The following is a 13850-nucleotide window of genomic DNA, read 5'->3' as shown; positions in this document are numbered from 1 at the left end:
ATATGCTCATATGCAATTAGCTCTTAAATTCTCACATGGATGTCATTTAAGTTATATTTACTCCCATTTGTACTTTAATGTTATAAAACAGTTTTTACTACTTGTTTTTTCAGTGCAGAAGTTGGCACTTTTTGAAAGCAATGAAATTATGTCTCTGATCACAGTACAGCTCTATAAAGATTGTTTTTGAAAACTATCAAGAAGCAAATATTGTTCTGTTTATCATTTTTAGCTCCTTTTCATGCAATTTCTGCCATAAAGTTCATTGTTTTGCTATTTTGATCATGATGCTGTCATTCAGAATAAACTACTAGGACAAGCTCTTCCTTAGGTGTTAATTTTATGCTATCAGTTTTTCTCTGCAAATGTCATTTTTCATTTACTTTTAGCCACACACCACCAGAGAAGGGATGGATTCTGGATGGATTTCCAATGACGATTAATCAGGCAAGGCTATTTGAAAAAGCCTGTACAGGGATTGATTCAGATGAAACGGAAGCAAAATATGTGAACTGTGGAAAGCTCTCACTTGTTACAAATCCTAGAACTCCTAACGAGCCTCCTGTTGCCTTACCTGCATTTGATGTTTCTGTATTACTGGATATTTCAGACACCACAGTATTGAAACGATTGGCTAGCTTGAAGCGTAAGTTTCTATCTACATTTAAACGAAGTCAAATGACAAGCACATTTTTATGTAAGGGGAATATGAAAATTGTTATAAATATGGAAACTTCTGAAATGTGAGTACTTTGCAATATGGTAGCAATTTGTGTATTTTAATTTAAACTACTAATATTTGTATTTTTTTATAATTATGAAGTTAGATTTTTTTTTTTACTCTTATTTGTAAGACCTCTTTTACCTTTGTTCACTTGTCTGAAGATGTATGACTGAATATAAGCAACACATTAATCGCAAGCATTATTTCAGGTTTTATTTGTACTTAACAATTTTAACCTTACATTATACTAATTCAAACAAAATAGCATTATTTTGCCATTTCTTTTTACCTCATGTAATCTCATCCATTCATTTTGAAATATCATCCTGAGTGCTTCCAAGTTATCCTGAATACTTATGTTTGTTTCAATCAAAGGCGGATTATAAGTGTGCAAGTTCATGTGTGTTTGTGGGTTTTTTTGTCCTGAAATTTCACTGAAGCCAGGGTAGTGCAGTGGTTAATGTTAACTATCATATGAAGAAACAGTTGGGAAAAGTGTAACTTACAGCAGCTGCAGAAATATTACTCATTCCAAATGAGCATGTCTAATTAGTGTTTTTCTCCAGTGGATACATTTGGAAAGAGACATTAGGAAGAGTAAATAAAGGGATGTGCTAACTTTTAATTTGCTCAGAAATGCCAACATTCATTCCCCATTGATTATTGCCTTTGTCTTGTCTTAGTCAATGAACAACCAAAAATAGTTGATTTTGGACAAAAATGGCAAAAGCAACAAAGGGTTTTTGAAAGCTGTTTTATTTCTGGACTACTTATTTTTCATTGCTCTCACTCATCTTGGCAAAATACAAGTTCTTTTCACAAATATTTACCATATTGTCTAGATTATAAGGGGGTTACTCTTCATTGTTTTCACTGCAGCACTTACATAGCACATGGCTTGAGCTGAACATTGTTTTGCTTTTATATGTTGGCAGAAATGAGAATGATGCAAACTGTTGGAGGTTTTGCTAACTATACCATCAAGATGTATGTATTAGCACTGATATTCATGTTAATTTTAAGACATTTTGTGCCAAAACATCTTTAAGATGTGATGCTACATGATATAGTATCAGGAATCCAAAAAAGATATTGTTTCTTAAGATGTCCCATGGTCATAGAAAAAGTCATAGAAACAAACAAAAAAAACCACATCAGAAATCTATAAAAATTTGTTTATTTCTAATAGATTAAAGTTTTTTTTTTTTTAATCTTGAGAAGTCTCTGAGATAAAGGATACTTTTTCTTCAGATACAGTAGTAAATCTATCCATTCTGGAAACGAGTAGTTACTAAAAGAAAGATTCAGGTTAGACTGGAAAAAAAACAGAAATGCCTTCAAACTGTAAGAATATATATGCCTGAAACTGTCCACCCATCACATCTCTACAACTACAGCTTTCTATGACTGCAAAGTATCAGTTGGGAAATGTATTGTTATAATTGACTTTGCATTCAAACAGAAGTCTCCAAATTCTTACCCAGCTCTATTTAGTAATTCTCTGATTTATTTCTGTCCTTTCCTTTCTTTGAGGAAGCTTTTAAATTTTTAAGGGAAGAGGTGTAATATCGAGGAAATCTGGAAGCTTTCTTTTAACGTAGTTATCTTATTTAGGTCCAGTAGCTACCCTTTCAACGTATGTTCATTTATGCTGTTTTCCTCAGCAGATAAATCAAAGTCCTCTCAAACTGAACAGGAGGACAACGGTCAAAATTCAGATGTTAAAATCATAGAAGAGATGACTGACTTAGCAAGGGACCAGGTGCTGCATAGGTATGTTATATTAAGTACAATAAAGTTACTTCAGCCACATTATTAGGCATGTAATTAATCTGAAGCTCTTATGTGATCTACGATTGCACTATGAGTGCCTTATGTTAAGATCTTACTTAAGAATTTCTCTGACTGAAGTCTAAGAGGTGCTTAGATTTTTGGTGCAATGTAAATAATCTTAGAAATTAGGAATTCTTATGTTTTGCTTTTCCAAGGTATTTTTTCAAGGAAAATTTCTTTTCCGGGTATGAATTCAAAAAATAAAATATGTATATATGTATGTATATATGTATTTACTTCAGAGAACCTCTCATGGTTTTCTATATTTTATTCTATCATTAGATTAAAAAAAATTATAATGCTATTATTAAATTTTGCGTGTAGAGGAAAATCAAGAGCAGCAACTTTAGCTTTTAATTCATAGAGTCATAGAATCATAAATCATTCAGGCTGGAAAACACCTTAAAGATCATTGAGTCCAACCACAACCTAACCATACTACTCTAACTATCAACCCTCTGCTAAATCATGTCCCTGAGCACCACATCCAAACAGTTTTTAAACACATCCAGGGATGGTGACTCAACCACCTCCCTGGGGAGCCTATTCCAGTGCTTAATAACCCTTTCTTTAAAGAAGTTTTTCCTGATATTCAACCTAAACCTCCCCTGGCGCAACTTGTGGCCATTTCCCCTTGTCCTGTCACCTGTCACCAGTGACAAGACACCAACCCTGCTCTCTCTGTAAGTACCTTTCAGATATTGGAAGAGAGCAATAAGGTCTCCCCTCAGCCTCCTTTTCCCCAGGCTAATCACCCCCAGTTCCTTCAGTCTCTCCTCATACACATATTCTCAAGCCCTTCACAAGCCTTGTTGTCCTTCTTTGGACCTGCTCCAGCACTTCAATGTCTTTTCTGTACTGAGGTTCCCAAAACTGAACACAGTACTTGAGGTGAGGCATCACCAATGCCGAGTACAGGGGCAGGATCTAGTCCTGCTCACCACTCCATTTCTGATACAAGCCAGGATGCCATCGGCCTTCTTGGCCACATGAGCACACAGTTGCTTTTAAATATTTGATAATATTAACTAGTTTAGACTATTATGTTATTGGTTATAATTATTTCAGTCATGATGCAAGAAAACATAGGCTTAACTTCTGATATGAAAGAGTAAGAGCTATTTTCTTACTCTGAGGGGGTTTATGTCGTTGAAAATTTAAATATCTTCAAAAGTACTGCCTACATTTGCTTTAGTATTGTATAGTATTTAGTATTTAGGTTAGATATTGTGATCTTTCCTTTGTTTATGGGAAAATATTTTCCTGTAGTTATTTCAGTTGTTCTATTTTAGAGGTATACATCAATACGACTTTTGCAGAATTTCAGGCTTCCTAGACACATGGCCAAAATTAGAGAACTGGTTTTCAGACCATCAAAACACTCTAGTGAAGGTCAATGCAGAGACAGAAGAAAGTATTGTGTGCAAAACTGTAAAGGAAATTCTGATTGATGAAATTGACAAAAAGCAGAATAAAAGTAAGTTTTTCCCTTTCTACTTCTTACAGTTCACTAAGAAAAGACTGTTTTTGATGGATAACACTAATCATTAAAATATAAAACTATGTGGAAAAACTAGCATTTTCACCATACCTACAAGGCTTCAGGGATTTATGAGTTATTGATAACTGCACTGGAATTTTGAAATTTTCTGTCGTATTTTTTACATTTCACAGGATATGGACCAATTTCACATAGCTATAAAGATAATTTGAGAAAAGATTTCAAAATATTTAAAATAAACTGTCAGTTGGATATATTTAAATTCACTGAAGAATTACTAAATTCAGTAATTTCTTCCAGATTTAAATATTACAGCTAGCATCAACACTGTGTGGGATAGCACAATGACAAAGGAAGGATAATTTGCCATTATAAACATATACTCATTTATCAGAAATGTAAAAACATGGATAACTCAGTGCGCCGTATTTGCATTTTTGGTGCATCTTATTGCATGTTTCTTCTTAATCCATGCAATTAACATATGTACATACAACTCTATACAACAGAATCATTTAAAAAGAAGGGAAAAAGATGAATTCCAAAGAAAAAGAAGTATCCAGTAAACAAGGATTAGATTTTTAATAACTCTTTTCTTCAGAGTTATTAGAAGAAAGACTTGATGTGGCCTTCACCACATTATTCTTTCTCAATCTCACATGGAAACCATGCTTACAACTGTTCCTTAATTAAGCAGTGTCCTTGAAATCATGATACTTTTAATGAATCTAAGAATTGTATCAACATCAATGACTTTGCTTTACCAGGTAAAGAATGCTTTGCATAATCATACTAATTCACTATGTTACTGTTTCTCTCACAGAGACAATTTTGGAAAAGTAGCAATCCTGCAAAATACAATCTAACTGGAAACAGATTTCTAAAAACTATGGCATCCCATAATTGATCAGCATATGTTCTTATGAAAAATACACAGATGATGAGATTCTGAATCTTTATGTTAGTCTGAATTTGTCAGATTAGCATAAATATCTATTTCTGTTTACTGATACTTAAAATACTTATGGAGGTACTAATTGTATGTTCATGCACAAGGGTCTGTACGAGAAAAATTACCAGAAGAAAAGGCTTTGCCAGTTAAACCTCAAGATCTGCTTTCTCCTATTCCTGTGACACCACTACTGATTAAGCCAGGAACGGGTGAATGGATTTATGTAGATGAGCCACTTCCCAAGGTACCTTCAGGGTTAAAAGTCTTAGATATCAAAGTATATACTTACCTTTATGTTTTGTGCATATTCTACCTAAACTTTTTTTCTCAGCACATTATTTTCTTAAATATTTTACAGTGAAAAGTACACTAGTGCTGTGTATTTGTACTAGAAGTACAAATACTTTTTCATACCAAAATATATAAGAAAGAAACACACTTGAAAATTTTGATCATTGCCTTTTGCTAAATTCTTCACAGTGATGTTGAAGAACAGTGCACAAAGGCCAAAACAAGCTTCCTGGAGTCATGTCATGACCCATCTACTCAGGTCTCATGACCCATCTACTCAGGTTCTTGCCTTTGGCGGTGGCTGGACACTGGTCCTGCAGAAAGAATGTAAGAATGGCAAGAGTGTGCACTGATATTTCTCCTAGGATACTTTCCTCTAACACTCTCCAGGACATCTTTTTATCTGCTAGTAAAGTGAAATGTATGGGATTCCCGATATAAGTTTATAGGTACATCTTTGTATTCTGTAAATCTCAACGGTATTTTTTTCCATGATTGTCTTTTTTCTTTTTTTGGAAGCAATTTACTTCATAGTCTTCACAGTATAGTGTTTTTATGTGATTATTTAGTGGTTTTATGATTTTTGGTTATCAGTGTTCCACATGATAATATCACATGGCACTGGGAGTTAAAGAGTTAATGCTCCAATTCCAGACACCTGTCTGGAAGAGAAGAAGAACTGCATACCCCAGAACACCTTGCATTTAGAGAGGAGATATCACCTCTGGCTAGGTCACAAGACCTCCCTTTTTTTTTCAGCTCTCCTCCCTGCTGCTTGACCTGACTGTGCATCTCACCTCAGTGTTATAGCAAGACCTTTCCACCCTTTGGACTCCCTCTCTCATTATAATTGATCTATTAGCTTCAATTCTACTTATATCATAGTATATTGTGTTATAATGTGTTATCTTACATTCTGATATACCATATTTAGAAAATTAGTTTGTTTCTCCTCAGATCGCTGCCATTGTTTTTAATTATTTGGAGTCCCCTATTTCCCTTTCCAGAAGTGTGGATTCGTGAATCCCTTCTCCCTGCAAGTCACAGAACGGGGCCAAACCAACCCATAAACTGTTGACATGTAGCCTGTATAATTATGCTTTTTATGAAGAGAAAAGAAATAACACTTTGCTTTAAATCTATTTTACTTGGTTTACTGGATGACCCTAAGTTCTTGTATTGTGTGATTCAATGAACAGTAATTCTGTATTCACCCTGTGAAATTGTTTGTGATGTTACAGGCATCTATCACATACTCCTTCATTTTGCCTCCATGATGCTTTTCAAATCAAGACATAATGTTAACTCTACTCATGCAGAAATGATTCAATATATTCAGTCATGATTTTTGCATTTTGGTCTGTCTGTTCTAGTTTTACTAATTTTTTAACTTTATTCTTTTGGATGGGGAGATGGGTCTGCATGCAGTAACTGAGATACAGATTTGAAGGATTCTTAATGATGTTTTGTATTTTGTTCTGTATTCTGTTCCTTATGTTTTCCAGTTTTGACTTTATGACTGCAGTTAACTGGCATATGCTGTGAATCTCCTTCTGAGCGATTAAAGTCTGCAACTCATCTTGTTCCCTTTCCACTTGTCATGCATTTCTTTGGCATTTTTTGACAGTCAGTCAGTAAAATGTTGCTTTTGAAACACTCAACAGTCACTCTTAATTTCTACTAATTTAAACAGTCGTGTACTGCCTAACAACTTCCTGAATTTATGAATGTATCGAAAAACACCGGTATTAGCAGTGTTTTTGGGGAACTTCCTATTCATCTTGAATACTGCCACATTTTTTTTCAAAGAAATGCACAGGGTAACTTTCTGTTGGATAAGTTTATAATAAGTTGTTGATGATTCCAAAACAAAATAAATGAAAGAAGTCAGTAGTCAGTAGTATGATATCATGAAATAATCTGTTACTTGTTAATGATATATCTAAATGAGTTGCCAAGGAATGTATTGATTTTGATGTTTTTTAAAATATTCACAGGAGATACCTGATTTTTTAGTACCTTACTGGGAAATGGTAGAAAATGTGTATGTGAATACCATCAAAACTGTACTTAGATGTCTAAGGGATGAACAATACTCCATGATACATTATTTAGCAGATATTAGGTGAGTAGAAATAGCTTAGTATTTCAATATCCATATTTTATATTTTTCCTCTGCCATTGTTTTGTAACATTATTTTTGCCATAATTTACAGAAAAAAATTCCAAGATTATTTAAAGCATCCAGATCATAAGCAGGAGTTTGTATCCCAGTGGCAATCAGATTTTAATTCAGTTTCTGATGACCTGAGGGAAGATGAGGAAACAAAAGCAGAACTACACCAAAGACTGACTGTAAGTAAATTGAAGAAGAAACAATAGGGCCTATGAAGCACTATCCATGTTAAAGCAAAAGATGGAATGGAGCCTTGTAAATAGAATAATGTTTAAACTATGACTTAATTTCTCAGAAATGTTTGTATTGCATATCCCCTTTCTCTTTATGTTTGCATTTATTATCAAACCATTTAAGTGGAAGGTCGCTGATGCTGTTATGAGCTTAGCTATTTGTGTTCTAATTCTATGTCTAGCTTTGATAGCTCTCTGCCTGGGAAAAGCCTAACTCTGTTCTCTGTATTTATCATAGACCTCTGGATTATTTTGTCAGATTAATTTGTAAAGCTGTTTTCTGTCATCTGTCTGTAATCATAGAAGTCTTGGACCAGGCTTTGACATTTATAACAATTTAGAAAAAACAACGCCTACAATAAATGAGTGTGTGTCTCATGCACAGGCAAAAATATAGTTTCTAATAGTAAAAAAAAAAATGTATTTACAGTTTTTTCGTAGTTATTTCTCATATTTTATTTTTTTTTTAGGATTTAAGGGATCTTCTCTGGGATATCTGTGATAAAAGAAGGGAAGAAGCAGAGCAGGAACGTACTGATATCATGAATGATGGCTGGTTGCGAGATCATAAGGGGATTGCAATAAACCATTTTTTTTCACTTATGCAGGTAAGGTACAAAGCTCTACTATGGATTTTGCAATTGAAGGAGACAATGAATTGGAATTGAAAGACAGTAAGCCTCAGAGGAGTTTCACGCATTTGGCTCTGAATATGTTAGGAATCAAGAATTAGATGAGCAAATGTTCATGCTGCTTCTAACTCTGCCTAGAAAGCCTAGAGATATTTAGTCTAGAGACCAGGATGGCATTAGATGGCATTCATCATGTTTAACCATTTAATAGGCAAAAAACTTTAAGAAAAATACAATTACTGTTGTCCACTGTCAAGCATTTTCAATCTGTGATGCGTATTGCTGCTTTTCAAGTTTTATCAGTCCAGTGAATGTTTTGAGATTTGTAACAGAGATGTTAGAACTGTTTATACATCCATAATCATATTTACACCATATCCGTTTTATGGATTACAAAATTTACTGCTGTTGTAGACCTCCCTACTGTTAAGGTTGTCTTGTATTTCGCAAATCAAAAAATTCTATCAGTTGTAACTTGAAATTTTACCTACAGTCTAAAAAAAAAGTTGCAAGGAGTTTTTTGGAGAAAATCATGTTTGTTTTCCTTGAGAAAATTCATTCAAATCTTTCACAAGTTTTTAATGAAATCATCTTCACTTTGTTAGATCTTTCCTTCCCCACATTACGCCTTTCCTCTCATTCAGCGAGACCATGAATTACTTCAGTTCTTGAAGTAAAGTAAGATTTATTTTTCTGTGACTGCATAAATTAGACTTAGGGGTGGAATGGACAAGCTTGTCTCTAAATGGAGTGACCTTGTTGTGAAGGTTTGGGCAACTTCAAAGGAGGCAATGAAAAAAGTGTTTTAAATACGTGCCATGCTATGCTAATTTGGTTGAAAAATCAGGCCTAACCACTTCTGGCTTAACAATCAAGGGAACCACTTTTTTATCTCAGATGCGTGTTGGAGTAATCTGAATAAAATTTCTGATATATTCATCTGCAATAGCATGGAAATTATTAACTCTATTTTTAAAGAGCCTAAATAGTGCCATAAATAAAGACAAAAACAATAGGGTTAAAAAAAAAAAAAAAGTCCAAATATAAAATACTTTCTTACTATCCTGTAATTGTCCTTACTATCCTTACTATCCTGTAATTTATATGATTGTCTATTTAAAAACTTCATCTTAACATATGAATAAATAAGTGAAAGTAAAATAACATCACAGTGGCAGAAAAGCCATTTGAGATGACTAATGTGTTAAAAATACATAGTAGTTATGTTTTCCCTCCCTAAAAGGTCCCTACTTTTTTATTTTCATAACACAGTACACCATAGTTCCCCAAATTAAATAATTAAATGAATAATTAACACCGAAAATGCAAAACTAAAAATGTAAACTATATGTTATGGTTTTGTTTGAGAAACGGTCAGAAATAGACTTCCTTGGTCTTGAGATCTCCTTTTGTGGGAAGTTAAATGTATCCCCCACGTGGTTCTGTTACTGTATAAACAATAGATTTGTGTAAATTCTACTTAAGAACGTCTTAACTTTAGTAAGGTTAAATCAGATTACTCTCCACCTTTCTCTGTGCACTGTAATAGAAGATATTTTCTTCTTTGCTTATGGATAAGAGCTGCTTTACACCACAAAGGTTTTATTCTTTGTTTTGTGAATGTGGTTTTGTGCATTTTCCCATGAATATTTTGTACTGTTTTGGCAGTTAGAAGCTAACATTTGTCTGTATCAATAAATCAAAACATGACAGGTGTTAAATGTTTTTTGAATCTTACTTGATTTCTCCTGAGAGAATTTGCAGAAAAAGATCTTCAAGATACTTAGCTCATAAAACCTGTTGATCTCTTTGACGAGGATAAACTGTATGACCTTTTACACTGTTTTTTCCATCATTTAACTCTTTCTATGAGTTAACTCTTTTTTTAATGTTAACAAGGATTTTGATTATTTCAAATGAAGCAATTTCTATAAATTTTTGTACTTGTATATACTTGTTAGTATAGAAATAAATATAAATCCAAATATATTTAAATTTAATGTGTTAAACATTATTTATTACAAATATTTTTCCTATTCTAATGAGATTTTTATTACTGTTGGAAATTCTTGTGTGAAAATTAAGAAACTAAATTTGTAGACATTGATGTGAGTAAAAGTGTGCATTAAATACAGTATAAAAATTCAAACAAATGTAGTTGTTCATTGTTTTCCCCATTACTCTTACTATTTGTAATTGCTTTTGCCACTATGTATTTAAAAATGTAATAGAACTTGTTCTGAATTTCAGTCTTTCTGTCTTTTCTTATTGAGGTTGAAGTGGATCGTTTTCAAGATACAAAGAGACTTCTGCATGACTACTACAGAGCAATGGAAGGAAAAATCCCAACAGAAGACAGACAAGGTTTTACTAGACTCCCATTGCTAGATATTGTCGATAAAGAGCAGAAAGAAGATCAGAATGAATCAAGAAGGTAGAAATACACTATTAATTGTACAAATATCAACAATTATAATGCTCTCATGGCTTTGTGGGTATATGTGGAAATAAATGTGGGCATATTTCAAAGAATGGGGAAATAAGATTGTTTAAATAGTAATTATAGTTAAATAACTGATCTTGTATCATCTTATAGGATTAATTTATTCTTAAATTTTGACTGATTAACCCTAATCATTTTCACCAGTACATCTCTGAATTATAAAGCATTTTGAAAGCTGCCTTAGAAAGAAATTTGCTATAGGAATATTTCCTACTTTCCTCAGTACTGCTGATGGCTTTCAGCATAGTTATCACAAAACTAAGCTAGTATTATTTTAGAACATTAATAGGCTTTAAATTTGCACAAATGAACATAATTAAGTTACTCAAGTAACAACAAATGTAAATCAGAACATCCTAGGAACAGTAATTCTACATTAAAGGTAAGGGATACTCTTAAATAATTTCAGAATATCAAAAATTCCATCAACAGTAAAACCTTTTGTAATTACTTACAGTTCGTTTAGAAAGTAATGAGGTTATGCTTCTAGCTCATTTGGAATATATCATCAAATCACGCAGTCATTTGGCTTAGTTTTATCCATCTATTTATCTCCTTATCTTCTGTCTTTAAACTAGCCAACTTTCCTGTCATCCACATGTTTTACCTGTTTTGGTCATAAGTCCATCCTTTTTCTGTTACTACAGCAAATTTTGCAAATAGCATTCTCATTGTCTTGACATGTTTTCTAATGTTGTAACAAATTACCTCTTTATGAAAGGGGAAAGTGATTTACGCCTTGTATTTTATTTTTCAGAATTCCTCTAGTTCCTTATAACCTGCCTTCACCAGAAACAAATATTACCAAATCAAAAAGCAAGGGAACTCTACTGAAGAGTGTTAAGGATGAGAATTCTTCTGAAAATGTATTGGTTGCTTTTGGGAAAGATGAAAATGTTATTTCTGATACATGGCAAACAGCAGTAACAGCAGTATCAGATATGGTAGGGACTGTTTTATTTAAATAGATACCTATGGATAAAACAGTAAAGGCCTTCCATTCAGCATGCATTACAATGTGTATGTTAGTTTCACATCTAATGCTGAATCACAGAAGAGTTTTCAACTAGCAGTGGTTATGCCTCAAATTAACGTCATCTACTATATTTCCATTGAAAATATTTGCATTTCTGTATGAAAGGTGTTAAGACCTGTATATTATCAGATCTGCAGTGCCTTTGTATTTTCATTCTGCACCCTATCAAATACTTTGAATGTTGGTTCTATATATTTGCTTTTTCCATGATAAACTTTTCCCTTATTCCTCAATAGAAATATGAAAAGGACATGTTAAATCATGGGATGCGACTTTTACTCAAAACTTTCACAACTTCAAAAGCTGTGTTAACATTCTCTTCTATACATAATTTAATACAACATGTTGCTTTTCAGATTGTTGGTTTCAAGGTTGTTTTTTTTTTCATTTTGGTCATTTTAAAACACATAGACTTTTGCACTCTTATAATAGCTTACATTCTTAGATTTCACATCTGATTCTTATATTTCACACTTTTCCCTTCAGTGAAGTTAGTGAGGTTACAAGAATTAGACCTACTGTTATTGTGTTTAATTTTTTCAGTATAATTTTATTTTTTGATAAATAATCATAACATAATCAATATATTACTTAAAATATCTCTTAATTACATATGTTTGTCATAGCAAGTAGTTGCAGTAAATTTAGTCTATCTAAAACAGTAATTGCATAGTATTGATAACATTTATTTGATTGTGTGAATATGGTATATAGGTAAGAGCAGAAGTACAGTCAAAAGAAGTGAAGGAAGAAGGAGAAAAGCAGCTACAAGTGAAAGAAGATCTGAAGTCTTCTCAGACAATGTCAAGCAGGTCTACTGGGAAGGATGCCAAAGACACCAAAAAATCCCCCAAATCACCTACTAAAAAGAAAGGTATTTGAAATACTGACTTTGTTATAGGACTGCTTGAAATTACTGAAACATAGATATGATACTCATATGAAAAGGGATAACCCATGACATTTAATTTGCATTTAATTTTTTCCTTGAAATTTTAAATGTGATATAAAAGTGTGAAAAGTTGATAGTCATAAAGGAATGCAAAAGCTGTTAAATGACTGTTGGGTTTCTTTAGTTATATGTGATATTGTTGCTATTTTTTAAGAATTAATGGTCAAAATGGAACTTCGAAAGTTGATATGAAATCTTTCATGCGGAATTTCATGCAACCTTCAAAGCAACATAATAAAATAATACCTTTATAGTATCTATACATAGCTATGTAGGTTAAAGCAAGATTTTCTCCAGAAGGAACACCTATCACTCAGAGTAAGCTTGTTTATGCGCAAGTTGTTATAAAATGGTAAATTTTAAGGTTAAACAATCTGTTTTGACAGAGACAATTGTATTCAGCAATGATGTTCCATTCAGAAATACAGTTTAGAGAGTTGTATTAAATTTTTTAATTTTTAAAACAAATGAATATGTTGGAGTGGTTTTATGCAGTCTTAGCACATCTTGCAAATGTAGATCATATGTGAAGAAATCTTCCTGCTACATTAACAGAAGCAGTCTCAGTAACCTTGTATTTGTATGCTCATGAAGGATCATATCAAGTAAGATGGAAAGTAACATTTCAAAAATGTCTTATGAGTGCCTGTGTGCAGACACAAATTTACCACCAAAGTCCAAAGATTTTGAGGGAGACTATTTTTTTTGCAGGACCTTCTTCTACTGCCTCAGCAGCTGAAGGCAGTCCAGTTCCTTTAACCTCTGAAGAACTGAAGAAACAAAAACTGACACTTAAAATACAGCAAGAATACTTTGCTGCCCTGAAACATGAGGGTATGTTTCTATTTGGTGTTGATCGTTCTTCCTAATTTAGGTATTGTGATAGTCAAGCTTCTACAGTATAGAATGCTAAATACACTAATTGAAACAAAGTTGAACACAGAATTTGCTAATTTTCAAGATTGATAACAATATATAGATTCTGGTACTCTTCTCTTATTCTTCCTTTCTAAGGCT

The 13850-nt window shown here is 32.9% G+C and overlaps 1 protein-coding gene across 1 annotated transcript in view; it reads left to right on the top strand.

Moving 5' to 3' along the window:
- SPEF2 (sperm flagellar 2) overlaps nucleotides 1–13850 on the top strand; it is a 47364-nt gene that overhangs the window by 24315 nt on the left and 9199 nt on the right. Inside the window, 11 exon segments of the mRNA XM_042875361.1 lie at nucleotides 390–646; nucleotides 2389–2497; nucleotides 3877–4034; nucleotides 5115–5254; nucleotides 7299–7426; nucleotides 7518–7656; nucleotides 8181–8318; nucleotides 10616–10776; nucleotides 11603–11789; nucleotides 12596–12755; nucleotides 13545–13667. Of these exon segments, the coding sequence (XP_042731295.1) occupies nucleotides 390–646; nucleotides 2389–2497; nucleotides 3877–4034; nucleotides 5115–5254; nucleotides 7299–7426; nucleotides 7518–7656; nucleotides 8181–8318; nucleotides 10616–10776; nucleotides 11603–11789; nucleotides 12596–12755; nucleotides 13545–13667 (1700 nt within the window).

Source organism: Lagopus leucura, unplaced genomic scaffold, assembly GCF_019238085.1.
Source record: "Lagopus leucura isolate 7727_CA_CO unplaced genomic scaffold, USGS_WTPT01 Super-Scaffold_100014, whole genome shotgun sequence".
Lineage (NCBI taxonomy): Eukaryota > Metazoa > Chordata > Aves > Galliformes > Phasianidae > Lagopus > Lagopus leucura.
The sequence above is the reverse complement of the archived record's forward strand: the minus strand, read 5'-3'. Positions and strand labels throughout refer to the sequence as shown.